Source organism: Parasteatoda tepidariorum, chromosome 7 (assembly GCF_982258835.1).
Source record: "Parasteatoda tepidariorum strain Cologne lab strain chromosome 7, Ptep-v5.0, whole genome shotgun sequence".
Taxonomy (NCBI): Eukaryota; Metazoa; Arthropoda; class Arachnida; order Araneae; family Theridiidae; genus Parasteatoda; species Parasteatoda tepidariorum.
This window is the reverse complement of record NC_141761.1, coordinates 7,255,627-7,272,583: the sequence shown is the minus strand read 5'-3', so window position 1 is coordinate 7,272,583 and position 16,957 is coordinate 7,255,627. Positions and strand designations below refer to the sequence as shown.

At 27.5% G+C, this 16,957-nt stretch overlaps 1 protein-coding gene across 3 annotated transcripts in view; it reads left to right on the top strand.

The window, feature by feature from the left end:
• The window catches only part of LOC107444770 (puratrophin-1), a 286,553-nt gene that overhangs the window by 247,084 nt on the left and 22,512 nt on the right, over positions 1 to 16,957 (top strand). For 2 of the 3 annotated variants that reach the window (XM_071182930.2, XM_087167220.1), the window contains exons 16-20: positions 3,780 to 3,920; positions 6,698 to 6,773; positions 10,014 to 10,187; positions 12,840 to 12,929; positions 14,521 to 14,664. In XM_071182930.2, the coding sequence (XP_071039031.2) occupies positions 3,780 to 3,920; positions 6,698 to 6,773; positions 10,014 to 10,187; positions 12,840 to 12,929; positions 14,521 to 14,664 (625 nt within the window). The remainder of the gene's footprint in view (positions 1 to 3,779; positions 3,921 to 6,697; positions 6,774 to 10,013; positions 10,188 to 12,839; positions 12,930 to 14,520; positions 14,665 to 16,957) is intronic. The other variant, XM_071182931.2, reaches the window with a different exon arrangement.

Genomic DNA, 16,957 nt, shown 5'->3' with positions numbered 1-16,957 from the left:
TTTATATTATATACTTGCATATATTTTCTTATATTATTAATTTGCATTTCAATTTGGTTATGACAAGTTTTATACATTATTTGTTATGCTATAGTTTATATTATATCCTTGCTTATTTTATACACTTGCATTTCAATTTAATTATGAGAAGTTATACTCTTCAGGAGTCCAGCTACAGTTTATATTATATACTTTCATATTCCTGATAATATTTTTTACTTTCTTTTCAATTTAATTATGACTAATTATATTCATCTAAGAGTCCAGCTATAGTTCTTTTATGAATTTGCATGTATTGTACGCTTGCATTTAAATTTAATTATGACAAGTTATATTCATCATTTGTCCCGCTATTATTTATATTATATACTTGCTTATAATATACATTTGTATTTAAATTTATTATGGCGAGTTATATTCATCGTCAGTCCAGCTTTAGTTTATATTATATACTTGCATATATTTGCTTATATTATACACATGCATTTCTATTTAATTATGACAAGTTATATTCATCGTTCAGCTATAGTTTATTATATTTTTGCATTTATTATATACTTGCATTTCCATTTAATTATGACAAATTGTGCAATCAGCTATAGCCCATTTTATGTACTCGCATATATTATACACTTGCATTTAAATTTAATTTTGACAAGTTATATTCATCATTAATTATAGTTTATATTATATACTTGCTTAAAATGCACATTTGTATTTAATTTATTATGGCGAGTTATATTCATCGTCAGTCCAGCTTTAGTTTATATTATATACTTGCATATATTTGCTTATATTATACACTTGCATATATTTGCTTATATTATACACTTGCATATATTTGCTTATATTATACACTTGCATATATTTGCTTATATTATGCACTTGCGTTTCTATTTAATTATAACAAGTTATATTCATTGTTCAGCTATAGTTTATTATATTTTTGCATTTATTATATACTTGCATTTCTATTTAATTATGACAAATTGTGCAATCAGCTATAACTCGTTTTATGTACTTGCATATATTATACACTTGCATTTAAATTTAGTTTTGACAAGTTATATTCATCATTAATTAAAGTTTATATTATATACTTGCATATATTTATACTTTTCAATTTATCATGGCGAGTTATATTCATCGTGTGTCCAGATTTAGTTTGTATTATATACTTGCATATATTTTCTTATATTATTAAGTTGCATTTCAATTTGGTTATGACAAGTTTTATACATTATTTGTTATGCTATAGTTTATATTATATCCTTGCTTATTTTATACACTTGCATTTCAATTTAATTATGAGAAGTTATACTCTTCAGGAGTCCAGCTACAATTTATATTATATACTTTCATATTCCTGATAATATTTTTTACTTTCTTTTAAATTTAATTATGACTAGTTATATTCATCTAGAGTCCAGCTATAGTTCATTTTATGAATTTGCATGTATTGTACGCTTGCATTTAAATTTAATTATGACAAATTATATTCATCATTAGTCCCGCTATAGTTTATATTATATACTAGCTTATAATATACATTTGCATTTCAATTTATTATGGCGAGTTATATTCATCGTCAGTTCAGCTATAGTATATATTATATAGTTTATTATATTCTTGCATTTATTATATACTTGCATTTCCATTTAATTATGACAAATTCTGCAATCAGCTATAGCTGGTTTTATGTACTTGCATATATTATACACTTGCATTTAAATTTAATTATGACAAGTTATATTCATCTTTATTATAGTTTATATTATATACTTGCTTATATTATACATTTTTATTTCTATTTATTATGGCGAGTTATATTCATCCTCTGTCCAGCTATAGTTTGTATTATATACTTGCATATCTTTGCTTATATTATACATTTGCATTTCAATTTAATTATGAGGAGTTATACTCTTCAGGAGTCCAGATACAGTTTATATTATATACTTTCATATTCCTGATAATATTTTTTACTTTCTTTTCAATTTAATTATGGCTAGTTATATTCATCTAAGAGTCCAGCTATAGTTTATTTTATGAACTTGCATGTATTGTACACCTGCATTTAAATTTAATTATGACAAGTTATATTCATCATTAGTCCTGCTATAGTTTATATTATATACTTGCTCATAATACACATTTGTATTTAAATTTTTTATGGAGAGTTATATTCATCGTCAGACCAGCTTTAGTTTATATTATATACTTGCATATATTTGCTTATATTATACACTTGCATTTCTATTTAATTATGACAAGTTATATTCATCGTTCAGCTATAGTTTATTACATTTTTGCATTTATTATATACTTGCATTTCCATTTAATTATGACAAATTGTGCAATCAGCTATATCTCGTTTTATGTACTTGCATATATTATGCACTTGCATTTAAATTTAATTTTGACTAGTTATATTCATCATTAATTATAGTTTATATTATATACTTGCTTATATTTGCTTATATTATACATTTTCATTTCTATTTATTATGGCGAGTTATATTCATCGTCATTCCAGCTACAGTTTATGTTATATAATTTCATATATTTGCTTATTTTATACATTTACGTTTCAATTTAATTATGACAAGTTATATTCTTCATGAGTCCAGCTATATTTTATATTATATACTTGCATATGCTTACTGTTATTATACACTTGCATTTCAATTTAATTATGACAAGTTATATTCATCTTGAGTCCAGTTATTGTTCGTATTATATACTTGCTTATATTATACATTTGCATTTCAATTTGGTTATGGCAAGTTATATAAAGCCTAATGAAAAATTGTGGAATGATTGAAGGTTCTTAGATATTATTAGAGCCTGTATTTATTTGAAATAGGACTTCATTTCTACTTTCATGCAGAACTCTTAATTGAATTTTTTAGTGTTAAATCTTTTGCTATATACCCATGTAATATTCTATTAACAGAAGGAATTCTATTGGCATAACTGAATATTTAGCAAAATTGTTCACGACTGAATATGTGATGCAGTGAAATATAAAAAATTGTTCTAATAATTTTTTTAATGTTTTTATTCAAATTTCTTCATTTCATTTACTGCAAAGTAGAAAGTTCTTTTAAATGTCCTTTTATTTTAAGTAATAAATTAATTTCTTAGTTATTATTTTAATGACTTTTTTCCCTCCAGATTATGCTGCGCTATAGTTTCTTATTTATTATGTGTGCATTTATTCATTTATGTGAAGATTATGTGCAATTTGGATCAGAATTAGTTTTCTTTTACATTTATTTTAAAGAATCTTATTTCTGAGGTCGAGACAATTCAGGTTTGGAGATTCCTCTCCGTTTGTAGCGCATGCCTGATATCTCACTGTTTTTTTCTTTTCTTTTTTTTTAAATAATTTCTAATCAACTTGTTTGTGATTTAATGTTTTATGTAAAAATGCTAATATTTTGGCCATATTTTTAAAATTAAAAAGAAAAACCAATGTTGTGGGGAAGAAGCATGTTGCACATAACAAAATTTTCAAGGCAGTGTATTGCACTATTCTTTTAGCTTTTAAATTTCTTCTAAAAATAGTCTTGTATGTATTTCACTAACAATATTCGAATTTTTTTGTGAAATTTTGAACCATTGCAAAGCCTACCTTTTTTTATCAGTTGACCTTTTTTCTCTTAATATTATTGACATCAACAGTTTTTTGTTTCGACCGATATCATTATTATTTTCAAATAAGATTCGTAACAACCGTATATACTAATAAGTTGATTATATATTCTAATCTATAGGATTGATAGCAGTGAATCCTCCGAGGATATCCATAAGAAATCCTATTGCCAGATAGATTCCAGCCCCGTGCCTGTCAACACTCATCTCACACCTCCCCCCCTCTCACCTGATGAAACTGCCTTAGAGTCAAAATCCAAGAAGTGAGTGGAATATAAAAAATTCAATGATCATCTGATTTACTGTCAAACAGTGCATGCTTAAATTTTGCTTCTTGATTCAGTTGATGATTGTTTTCATTCAAACCTTTTATGTAATTTTGCTCACTATTTCTTCACACAATTTTGATTGTGTGAAGTGTGCAAAATAGTCATAAAACATTATTGAGAAGAAATGGTGAGCATGCTTTGATTTCGCTTTTTGATTACAACTTAATTCAGTTCATGATTGTTCTCATTCAAACACTTATTTAATTTTTCTCACTTTTTCTTACCACAATTTCGATAAAACTGTCAAAAAATTGAGGTCAATTTAGAAAATCTTAATGCACTTCCTTTAAATTTGTAATTTTATTCAATTATGTGTGCTTTATATTTGAGGCTGCTTCTTTGAACCATAAAGGATACTTCAGCAATTGATCCCATAATCCTAATCCATATTGTTATGGTTGCTACAATATGGATTTGGACTATGTCATCTGTACTTGTTAATTCTTTGCTTTGCCCTGTCTGGTCCATTTATTGTGACAGGCATAAGTTAAAATCTAATCCAGGGTGCATATGTTTTTTAAAAAGTGCTTAAAGGTGCTTATTTTTTTAGGAGCCCTTTATGATGCTTTTTTTGTTGGATGTTTTTAAAAAGTGCAAAAATGAGATTTTTTCTTTACCATGTTGATTTTCGCCGTGACTTAGGCAAAAAGCATGGATTTTGCATTGTTTTATTCAACGTTTTCATAATTCATTTAATCATAATCGATTTCGGCGTAGCCCAATGGAAAATGCCAATCGATTTTGATAAAATACTTGAGCATATTCTGAGCTGGATTCAGTGGCCAGAATTCTTGCATTCTCATGTACAACAAATCATTTAATCTTTACATTAAAGAAATACTGAACCAAGTAGAAAATTTTAATTAAAATGTATTGGGGCCATGCACTAATTTACATTTATAATGTGATTTTATTAAAGTTTTCTTAATAAATTTTTTACACATCTATATAAATTCAGTATGATCAATAATATTAATCTTGAATATGCTTTAAATAATTTTTATATAAATCTAAAAAATACACTTGATAACCTTTTTTACATAATTAAGAAAAGTAATTATTAATTTAAAAAATAGAATGTACCACTCAATATTGAATATATTTTAAATTGTGTATAAATTGTTTTTTTGCTGGCTAATATAATCAAGGAAAGTGTTAATTCTCAGAAACTAGGGTTTTTAAAAAGTACTTAAAGGTGCTTTGGGGAGGATTTCGTTTTTAAAAGCCCTTAAAGGTGCATTTTTCAGCTGGCGTTTTTAAAAAGTGCTTTTTTTCTCGAATTATTATTTTTTTTTCTTCAGTGATATCTGGTGGACCCCATGCATTTCACAAAAAAAGGGGTGTTTGCTATGGAATCAGTCAGGCGGATAGAGAATTCGGATTGAGAATATTAGATCCTTATGAAAAGTTTTTCTTTTTAATTTATTTTAATTTTATTCTTGTTTATTTTATTTTACTTCTACCACTTTTTTGACGCAGGGGATAAGGGTACTTTTGTTCTGAGTTCAGGGTCAATTTGAATTCATTTTGATTGGATCAGTGATTTGGGAAAGACCAGTGATTTCGATTTACGTCTGTTTCTTTTTGGGTTTTTTTAATGCTAAAACTCTTTATAAAAATTTTTTGTTTTTCAATAATATCAAAAAAGGGGAAATGTATTTTTACCCCTTATTCATTGATTGAGTGTGAATTTAAAAGGTGCTTATTTTTGATTGAAAGATTTGACTATGCACCCTGCTTGCTTGATCATGTCTTTGAAAATTGTTTTGCATTTTGTTTATGCATATGTGAAGAACTTTTAATAATAGGAAGAAAAAATATTTATTAGTGTCTATATCCTGATTTTTTGAGTAAGTCCAAAAATTTTTTGAGTGCTTAAAAGATGCTTATTTTTTCTTGTAAAATTGAGCTACGCACCCTGTTAATCAGTTTAGTTGGGGTGCAAGATTCTCCCCAGAATTAAAAGTTATATAGGATGTAAGTTTTTCTTTTTTTTTTATTAATTTTTTTTTTTAATTTTCATACTGTACACTACACCTCTGTTCTTGTTACTTCTGTAAATTACTTCCTGTAAATTAGCAGTGGTCTGTCAAGACATTTTGTGAAAGGTCCAATTTTGTAAAATTGTAAAAAAATGACGCGTAATTTGTGAATATAAAATAAATGTTTAGTCACATTCTTTCAACCAGGGTCCGCTTTTGTGAATTTGTGCAAAAAGGGTCCGTTATTGCGAAAAAGCTTTTTCAAGGAGTTTTCAAATTGTGAAGACATACAAAATTATGCTCAACACTGTAAAATTATAATTAAAAAAATGAAATTTTAAAAAATAAGCGGCAATTGCAGCTACTAAATTAGCGATGCAACGTACAAATATTTGGTATTTAGCCTATACTGCTGAAGGCAGAATATTAATTTCGGACGAATAAAGGAAGAAGCGTCTGCCGAAGACAAAATTTAGTTCGTTTACATCTGTCTTTCTCCCCCACCCCTTCCTAGGAAGGGTTTATTCGATTAACAAAACAATAATGAAGATAAACAAATTTGTAAAGGGACCGATTAAAAGATAAATTATTTAGTGAAGGATCCGTTTTTAAGTTAAAATATTTTGTGAAGGGTCCGCTAACGAACCCAAATTTCTTATAAACAGACCCCTGATTAGATACTTATAATTTGTGCAAAATCCCACATAACTACTTTTCTGTTATTTACAGGACTTTAATGAATATCATGAAAGAATTGATTCAGACTGAGAGGGACTATGTAAATTCTTTGGAGTACATTATAGAGGTACTGTTTGTTGTGAATTATGTATTTTACGTTTTTCTGATTACGTTATATTTACCGGTTGTATGTACAGAAGGGTTAACTATTTCTGATTACATTATGTATAATTTCTATCGCATTATACCAGAATTGCCACTCCCCAGGGAAAACCTGGAAAATACAGGGGGTTTAAAAATCACCTAAAATAAGAGGGAAAATACAGGAAATGTTGCTTTTTTCTTTGCAAACTGGAAAAATACAGGGCACATTGTGTCTTACTTTTGTCTTTAAAAAAAGGTGGCGACTCAAAGCGTAATCTATGGGATATTTAACCATAATTTTTTAGCTATACTAAACTATTTAATTTGCTATAGCATCATTTAAGTATGTTCCGGCAATTAAAAACTAATATCTAATATAGTTATCCCACTATAGCTGACACAAGAGCACAGTAATTGTTGTTTCCTCTTAATATAGTGTGTATAATATGTAACGGGTAAACACGGTGAATTTTTTTTTAACCAGATGATATGAGTGGCAACCCTGTATACCCAGTATTCCTGAATAACCCTGTGGCAGAATTGATATTTGAATTATGCAGTTAGATAATCACTTTTTGACTCGCTCAACATACGCCGAAAGTATCGTAAATCGATGTAATATTTTGATTGTATTTTCGGAACCTTGTGTATTTCGATTGTATAAGGCGATGTAATATTTCGATTGTATTTTCGGCAGTTATTGATATTGATTTTTGAATATCCCGATATATTTCAAACAATATGGAAAATTCAAATTGTGCATTTGAGTATTTAATTTTTAAGGCAATAATTCTATCGAATTTTTGGGAGTTATATTCTTTATATTTTTTAAATCTGATATTTCTTATACGATATTATTTATAACAACAGCCCAATCTCGAAAGGAAACACATACTCGAGGTCTCCGATGCGTGTGATTTTGCTGTCAATCTTTTTTTACGGCAAGTACTGCTGCGGATTGCCTGATTTTTAGTTATTTTTTTTATTGCGATAATTATTTACAAAATGCCGAGGATATTATCTGTGCATTCCCCCCTTTAGACAAAATGTGAAAATATTACCTATAATATTAAAATAAAAATTATATGTTCAATTAAGAAAAAAATATATATAGTATTTTTTTTGTTGTAAAACCAGCTTTTTTGTTATTTTAAATTAGTAGCATATATGTTTGTTATTAAAAATATATTGTAGAAAGATATTAGCACTAGAGGGGTATGTCGCAGATTGCTAAAATAAATTCTGCCACAGGCCTGAATACATTATGTATATTTACTGATTGCTATGTACGGAGGTGCTTACTGTTATGATCTATCCGCTATAATTACTCTCTGATTAAGATTTGCTGATTAAGTACTGTCTTGTGGTTGAGTAATAAAAATTAAATTTCCTTTTACTATTTTTGTTATAAACTATTTAAAATAAGTTTATTTATTTTGTTTTATTTATTTTATTAATTAATTAATTCATTTTTTTGGAAATCTGTCAGAAAGACAAATGTTATTATTTAAAAGTCCAAAACAAAAACTAATGGAGAGCTGAACTTACTGGGACTTTTCACACATCTGGTCAAATTTCAGTTATTACTAATTGACTGAACTGTATCATTTATTTATGTGGGTTATTCTACCAAAATATAAATATTTGTATTAATTGATATATTTGCTTTGTTTTGAATCATTGAAAAAACCTCTTGTTCACATTTTTACACCCTATATTCAATTATGCTAAAAAATTTTTTTAGGCTTTTAAAAAAATTATTAGTGAAACATCCACTCACATACATTTCTCTTTTATCGCAGAGAATAAATATTTAAAACAAAAATTGATTTTCCTTTGAATTCCTCCGACTAAAATGGTTATAACACATTAATAATATAAAATTTCAAATGAAATAATATTTTTAAGTGAAATGTTATTATTCTGTCAGCCCTAAGGTTATTGATAAAGATTAGCATGCCAAGAAAATAGTTGTTCATCTAAGACAGACTAAATTTTTTTCAGTTATTTAACCTCTTTGCGACGGGGGAATCATCTATGTGAGAATGGGGCGGTGCATTTTAAGCTGAAACAATTTTTAATAACCCCTAGATGGCACTCTGTGTAGCATTTAAACTGAACAAAGTTTTGATCAAAAATAAATCAAAAGTCATTATGGAGAAATCTTCAGAGGAAGGCATTGGCCCACATTGGGCTGTCTGGCCAACTATGATGATGATAGTTCATCAACAGAACATCTGCTCCAGAGCCCGAGGTTAAGAAAACTGAGATGGGCATAGTAGGCCCTGACCCTCCATGGGCTGTCGCGCCGCCGAGTTTAGTTTTAGCTTTCATTGTTATTTGGGATAGCCTTGATGCCAGAGAAGGCATTATTTATCAGAGGATGAATATACTTGTATGATAAATGTACCAATGAGTGAAAGTTATGATTCCTTTGCTAAAGAGTTAAAAAATGATACAGTCTTCATTTTAAATTTTGTTATTTCTTCTTGTAAATTGCTTTTGTTGTATATTTTTTCTTCGTGTAAATTGAGGGAAAGCATTATTAAAGTCTGGTTTTAATGTATATGACAAATTATGTAAGAATCTAAAATGGTATCAAAAATTATGGCGGCAGTACTTTTATTATTTGTGATTTTTTTCTAAACTCTGACCTAGTGGTGCAAAACCTCGGTTCTGTAGTATAATTCCTTTCACTTCTGCTTCGTCCTGAGTAAGCATTTGAAACAATGGTTAAATATTAATGATACAAACTTTTTAGTCTATGTGATAAGTTCAAAAGTATTTAATGATCACTTTTAATTAAGAATAAAATATAAAGAAGCGTTTTGCTGGGATGAATTCCAAAAATAGGTAACTTGAGAGAGCAAAAATGGTTGCACATTTTAAATTGTAACTTCCTTCGAAAATGGTGGAAATAAGAAAAAAGATAAACATCTAAAAAATTCATTATCGAGAGGCAGTCATTTTGCTATATTTAGAATATTATGTTACATTATTTAATGATCTAATTAAATATTTTGTTGTAGGGGAAATTTGCAGTATTCAAACTACAAATTTAGCTAATTAATAATTTAAAGAAAAAAAAACTTGTGTATTATTGCAAACATTTTTGTTCAACAATACCACTGAACAAATATTTTAGATATAGTGGACCCGTTGATGGTCCAACTGTTTTATATGGAAGAATGACTAAGTTTAATAGTTTTATTGTTGTTTTTAGAATTATATACCTGAGCTAACAAGGGAAGACATCCCCCAGGCACTCAGAGGAAAAAGAAATGTTATTTTTGGAAATATTGAAAAAATCTATGAATTTCACAATCAGTATTTTTTGGCAGAGTTAGAACACTGCGAAAATTCACCTTTCACTGTGGGACAATGCTTTCTAGATTTTGTAAGTCTCTTTTTGTTTATTTTTCATTTTTCTAGAGATGAGGTTTTTTTTTAAAGATACTTTAAAGAACTAAAGTTTATAATTAACTATACTTTACAATTTTAACTTAAATATTGCAATACATTTCAAACAAATTTAATGCATTAAAAATTGTTTCACTGTATGTGTAAATGAATTGAAAGGTATCATTTATTTCAAGAAAATGAAGGTAACAGAATTTATTTAACATTTGTTTTTTACTATTTGTAAATGACAAAAATAGTTTCTTTCATAAGTTACCTTTATTGTAGATTGACATATATTTTTATGTGAAGTAACCTTCTATTTTTAAAAAAAGTTTTTTTTTATCAATTTAAAACAATTTTAAAAAAAAATTATATTTGTAAGATATAGAAATGCACTTACAATATTAAATTGTAGTTTGAAGGATTGTGTTTATGTAATCAATAAATTACCAAGTACTAATGTAATTTTACTAATTGACACTTATTAACACAGCAATATATTAATAAGAAATTTTAAAACTATGAAAATTTTTAAAATATCTCACATTATAATGATTTGTAAGTTTCTTGATTTAAAATATTCTTGATCTTGATTCGCTAGAGATGGGTTTGTTTGTAATTTCTAATTTGCACTTAATATTTGTACTTAATATTGTACTCAATATTTGTATAACAGTGGGAAAATAAAAAATTCCTACAAAATTTTTTGTTAAAAAATATTTTGCTTTGCAAAACTTTTTCTTGTTCAAAACGCATAAGCCAATTTGAGTATTTCTTAGTTTGAATTCCTTAAGTTAGTAAGTGGGATCTAAATACTATTTAATAAATTATTACTATTTCAATGTATTTTGATTTCTATTATTTTACAACACATGTGCTTGTTTATTCAAGAATTGTGTAAAATCAAATGAATTTTTTCTTGTATAAACTTTATTATCGAAAAATATGAAAAAGCTATAGTACTGAAAAAATTGTTTTGAAGCTTTTGGGGAAATTTTGATTTTAAAAAATAAATATTGTTCATAGGGAATCTTAAGCTCTTGGAATTTTTTGCACTCTTGCTTACATAAGTACATGAATATATCCAATATTAGTAAAGTAATATTAATTAATGTATAATTAGTTCACTGATTAGTTAACTAATTCTAATTTATGAGAAATATAAATGTTTGTTTAAATGAGATTAATCAAACAATTCAAGGATTTGCTTAAATCACTATTATTATTTAGTAGAGATATTAGAATAAATTTCCTAGTTACATGTTATTTTATTGTGTTATAATAAGGTTAGTAGGTCTATTTTCTATACTCTGTAGCTTAACATCAATCAAAATAATAGTTTCGGGTTATTCATAGAAAACCGAAATATGAATCATAGAAAACTGAAATTAGGAGTATACCGGGCTTCAAAACTGTTTATTATTATTATTAATAATAACGTGAATCTTCGGCCAATTTTATTCTTTTGGTTTGACGGATTTTTGCCATTTTCAATATTTGGGATTGTGCCGGTATCAACTAATGTTGCGATTCGTATTCACACGATTTTAACATCAAACATCAATTTTCATTCGATTTACTCGTCTGATTCCTATTCACTTGTTTAAAAGTCCAATATTTCCACATTTTAAAAACCCAATATCGCGACTCATTTTCACATGAATCTAAAATCCAATTTCATAATTCCTACTCACTTGTTTTTAAAATCTAATATTGTGATTTGTATTTTTGTGTTTGTTATATCAAATATTCATATTTATACGTGATATAAAAAATATGCATTGCAATTTTTATTCACATGATCCGAAAGTTATGCATTGTGATTAATTTTAATGCAATTTAAAAATCAAATCTCACGAATTGTAATTAAGTGTGTTTTTAAAACCCAATATTGCTATTTATATTTACACAATTTGAAAACCCAATATCTCGATTCATATTCACGCAATTTAAAAAATAATATATGGAGATTCTTGTTGGAAGTAAGTATTTTAAAGAAGTAAAGTTTGTTTTTTGTAAGTAAGAAGTAAGAGAACATTTAATATTTTTAAAAAGGAACAGAACATTTCAACTTCTTAGTTCGAAGGCGATCATTCAACTTCTGTTTACTTACATAACTGTGGTTGTGTCAGGGTTGCGGTTAAATTTAGAGTCTAATAGTACCTCGGAGTTTCTCGACAGGCTTATCATGCTTTATGTTTCTATTTTTGTTTTTAGCAAGTTGGCAGCTATGGGTATTTATAAATAATTCAAAATTGTATTTATTTTCATTAATATGGATAACTACGTCTGCTATTTATCACTCTAAACTTCTCTGTAATTATTGAAAAAATTTGTCAGATTAACAAAATTGTGTTACAATTTCATGTGCAGTTGCATGAGTTGACAAAAAATAAACAAAACTATCTTTTTGTTGTACTGTTAAATGTCGTGTCTTTTTAAAAACTAATTAATTGACAATTTTGAATATGTTGAAGGAATAGTATCTTAAAGAAGGATCCTTAAAATTGTTGAATTCCGAATAAAAGTCACAAAATGTTTCGTGACATGATTCTTATGAAGATAAGTTTTAATTCTTAATATTGTACTGCCATTTAAATCTTTTCCTATTTCTGCTCTAAAAGAATATGCTTCCTTTGTTTTTCAGCAAAATGAATTTTATTTATATGCCTTATACAACAAGAATAAACCTAAGTCAGATGCATTGATGTCAGAGTATGGAAATACATTTTTTAGAGTATGTTATTTTACTTCTTTTCATATTTTAGGAAGCTTATTTGCAAATGTCATTTATGCAAACTTATTCAAAAAAGGGAATTTTTGTGAGGTGTCATTAAGTCTGCATCCGTAAATGGTGTTCCTAATTTTTTGTAGACAATTAGTGAAGGAAAATCATATTACTGTTAAAGGAGCTTAGTTATCTGTTTTAAATTGCTTAAAATACAATTCTTATTAGTGAAGGGTGAGCTAAGTCCAAGCATTGAACAATTGCTAAAATAGTGAGAAAAAACTTCTGCACAATCTGCAGTGTTTTTTTTGTGTTCATTATTCAGAATGAATGAATGCATCATAAAACAGGGCTGCCTCTTCACAGGGAGGACAGAGAATTTAAAAATCATCTAAACTAACAGAGAAAATGCCGTGAATTGGGATATTTTCTTTACAAAATCCTTTTTTTTTTTAAAAAAATTTCTTATTTTTCTTTTTTTAAAAATGGTGACTACTCAACGTGTAACCTACGGGATATTTAACCAGCTATACTAAGCTATTTCTTTTACTAAAGCATTTAAGTATGTTCAGCTGTTTTTCCAGCCATTAAAACTAATATAGTTATCCCAATATAGCTCACACAAGAGCATAGTAATTGTTGGTTTCCCCTTAATATAGTGTGTATAATATGTACAAGCACTGTTTTCATCATAGAAAAAAAATGGGTGAGAATTTCTCACTATTTCTCAAAAACAGGGTGAGATTTCTAAAAACTAAAAAAAACACAAAAACTCTTGAAAAAAAATCATTTCTTTAATTATATCATTTTTTTAATTATAATAAATTTTTAACGTCTTCTATTTTTTAAAGCATTGAATATTTTTGGTGCATCATCATAGAAGATTTTGCCTTTACAAGGTATTTGTCCATCTTACATTAGCAGATAAAAAATTTTAACATCTTACATGAAGAAACCTTACCTACGGTAAACACGCTGTTACAGAGAAATGCGTTCGGAAAGGGGTTCCATGGTTGTGTTCTGTAGTTCGAAAAGGTTCTGAACAATACTGGTAAATAGGGAACCTAGATAACAGGGCAGATGTTGAAACTAATGAAAGATCAAGGAAGAAAAGTAAAAAGGATTTTATTCTAAATGGCGTAATTCAAAACTTTTTCCAAAATGCGAGAAATTCGCGAATTTTGAGATTGATTTATAGAATGTGCGAATTTCTCGCAGTAATAATTTTTTAATGCGAGAAAAGAAAATAATATGAGAGATTCTCACCCTGTAGGGAAAACACAGGGAATTTATTTTTCCAGATTTGAGTGGCAACTCTGATGAATTTTTGCTAGTCAGACCAAAAAAATGCTTGTAAATCTTTAGGATAGGAGAAAATTAAGTACCGTGGTACATTTTACCATTATCCATAACATGACCCAGAAATTAGAGTTAAAAATGAACATAAGTGGATGCACTTTTTTGTTTATTATTTTGAACAGCTTTCTTTACCTATCAGTTTCTTAATAGACAACTGTTAGTTTAAAGGTATGAATACTTGTGTAACATAATTTTAATGGATATATGTTATTAATAGTGTTTTTCATTTGTTGTTTATTAGAAAATGCAATTAAAACTTGAAGACAAAATGGATTTAGCTAGTTACCTGTTGAAACCAGTTCAGAGGATGGGAAAGTATGCATTACTCCTTAAAGAATTGCTAAAAGAATGTCCAGAAAGGGAGCCCAGCCACCACGCATTAAAGGTTTTTCTCTTTCTTTTTCAACCAAAATCCAAAAAACTTGAAAAATGAAACTATTTTTTAAAACCTGGTTCTTGCATTTTTTTTATCAGAAAACATACAAATGTTTTTTGTTTTTTTCCCCAGAAATATACGTAAACGCTCAAGTGTATATTAAGTTTTAGAGCATGCTACTGTATTATTTGAAACTTATATACATGAACAAAATGATGAGGTGCTAGGACAGTGGGAAAATTAGTAAAGGCTCAGTGTTTCCTAAAAAAATGATTGAAAAATTGTAGTCTGTAAGAAATCTTAGCTAATTTTAATAAATTGTTTTTTAAGAAATATAATTTTTTTGGAAAGTTTCTTTACAAAAATAATTCTATTTTTTATTTATATATATTTTGTGTTTATCAGAGGGAAAGAGAATTTCTGAACAAAAAAAAACCTAAGATAGTGGGAAAAATTCTGAGTTTTTTTATTGGGGGGGGGAGAAACTAAATAGGGTTGTTCAGTGATTCCGCCTGACTTTAAGAGCTACTAATCCTTAGGACCCAGGACTTCTAAATTTCTGAGTTCTTTCTATTAAGAGCAGGTTTTTCAAATTTCTCATTTAAAGAAGAAATAGTACCAGGTCTGCCATCCTTTTTGGTAAAATTTCTTCAAGTTGTAGCTAAAAAGATGTTCTTTGTTTAGTAATTTCTGCACACGCAAAAGATTCAAAAGTTTATTTTCAAATACCATTTCTTTCCAGGTCCCTTGTGTGAGGCAAACTTACGAAGTATTTTGAAAGTTTTGTCTACCACTCTATAAAAGTATTTAGAAAAAGTGTATTAGTCCTTTAGTACAAAAAATGTGAAGAAATTAATTTAGTAAAATTTTTAACTAGGAATTAAAGTTTTACATTAAATTCAGGGTATCTGCGCACCTGGAGAGTCATGAGGTCGCTGGAAAATCTAATTATTAAAATGGAATTTACCCCCCAATTTTATGGTGTTCCAAATATCTGAATTTGTATCAAAATCCCCTCTAACAGTGCTATTTTATTCAAATATGAAATGTTTTTTATCATGTTCTTTAAAAATTATGGTGTTTTTTAAAAAAAGGAAAGAAAAAACATCATTTCTAGAGCGAATTATCTTTTAAACTTTAGTGATTTCAGAATTTTTATTATGTATTTATTTTATTTTATCAATTTAAAATTCTATCTGAAGCAAGCCAGTCATTGGCCATTTTTTTTAATTCTAAAATGAGAACAGAAAAATCAGGAGTGTTTCTTTCCTTTCTGATGAGCAAGAAAAGTATCATTAATTCAGTATATAATTCTGCAGGAAAAAAAAACTGCAATAAAAGTCTTGATATACATACAATGTGAGGTCAATAAATTTAAAAATCATGTTCATTCACATGATCTTTGAATTTATTTGTAGCTATGAACACAAAGTTATAGTCAATTGTAAACACAGAACTTTCCTACCAACAAAAAGAAAAGAAATCTATTCATTTTTGAATGCAACTGTTTTATGATGTTTTAATATATTTACATTTTATCTGGTTTTACTCACTTTTGAATATGTCTGTTACATTGTATTCAGTTTTATAAATTCCATGTGATTTTAGTAAGAGAAATTTGTAGTATGCATTTACCTAAGATTTATTTTAAAACCGTTTGTTTGGCACAGTATGTCCTTTTGTGGACTTTGTGCTATTAAACCCTTCAAATTCAATTCAAAGAAAATAAATCTTATGATTTAAATTAGTTTTTTCTAATCAATTTCCATCCCAAAAATATTTTAACGTAAGAAAAAAAAAAAGGCTCTTTAGAAGATTAATGAATTGTGCATAACATCTTTCATTTCTAAATTGTTCTTTAAAGTTGGTTTTATTTGACCTGATTGAATCTTATATTATTTTCCTGTCAATTATAATTTAGACAGTTGTTAAAATTCTCTTTGATGATAAACTCTGTTTGTGGTGACTGTCGGGAAACAACTGAAATTTGGACACAAAGATTCAGTTTAAGCACTGCAGTATGTTTTTAATTTTGATTCATAATGAATTTTATTTGACTATAAAATTATAGTGGTCAAGAAATGAAGACTTCACAAATTTTGCTTTCATCTTGTGAAATTCTGTTTCTTACAAAATGTTATATTTATGGTGAAATATTGTTGCGTACAGTGCAAATTTGCTTTATTATATATATGTGCTATGATTAATCTGGCTATTATTATTTATTATAGACAGATAGGTTAAAGATTATAACATTACCCAGACTTTGTGATGGTACATTAACCGGTAAATAATAGATCAT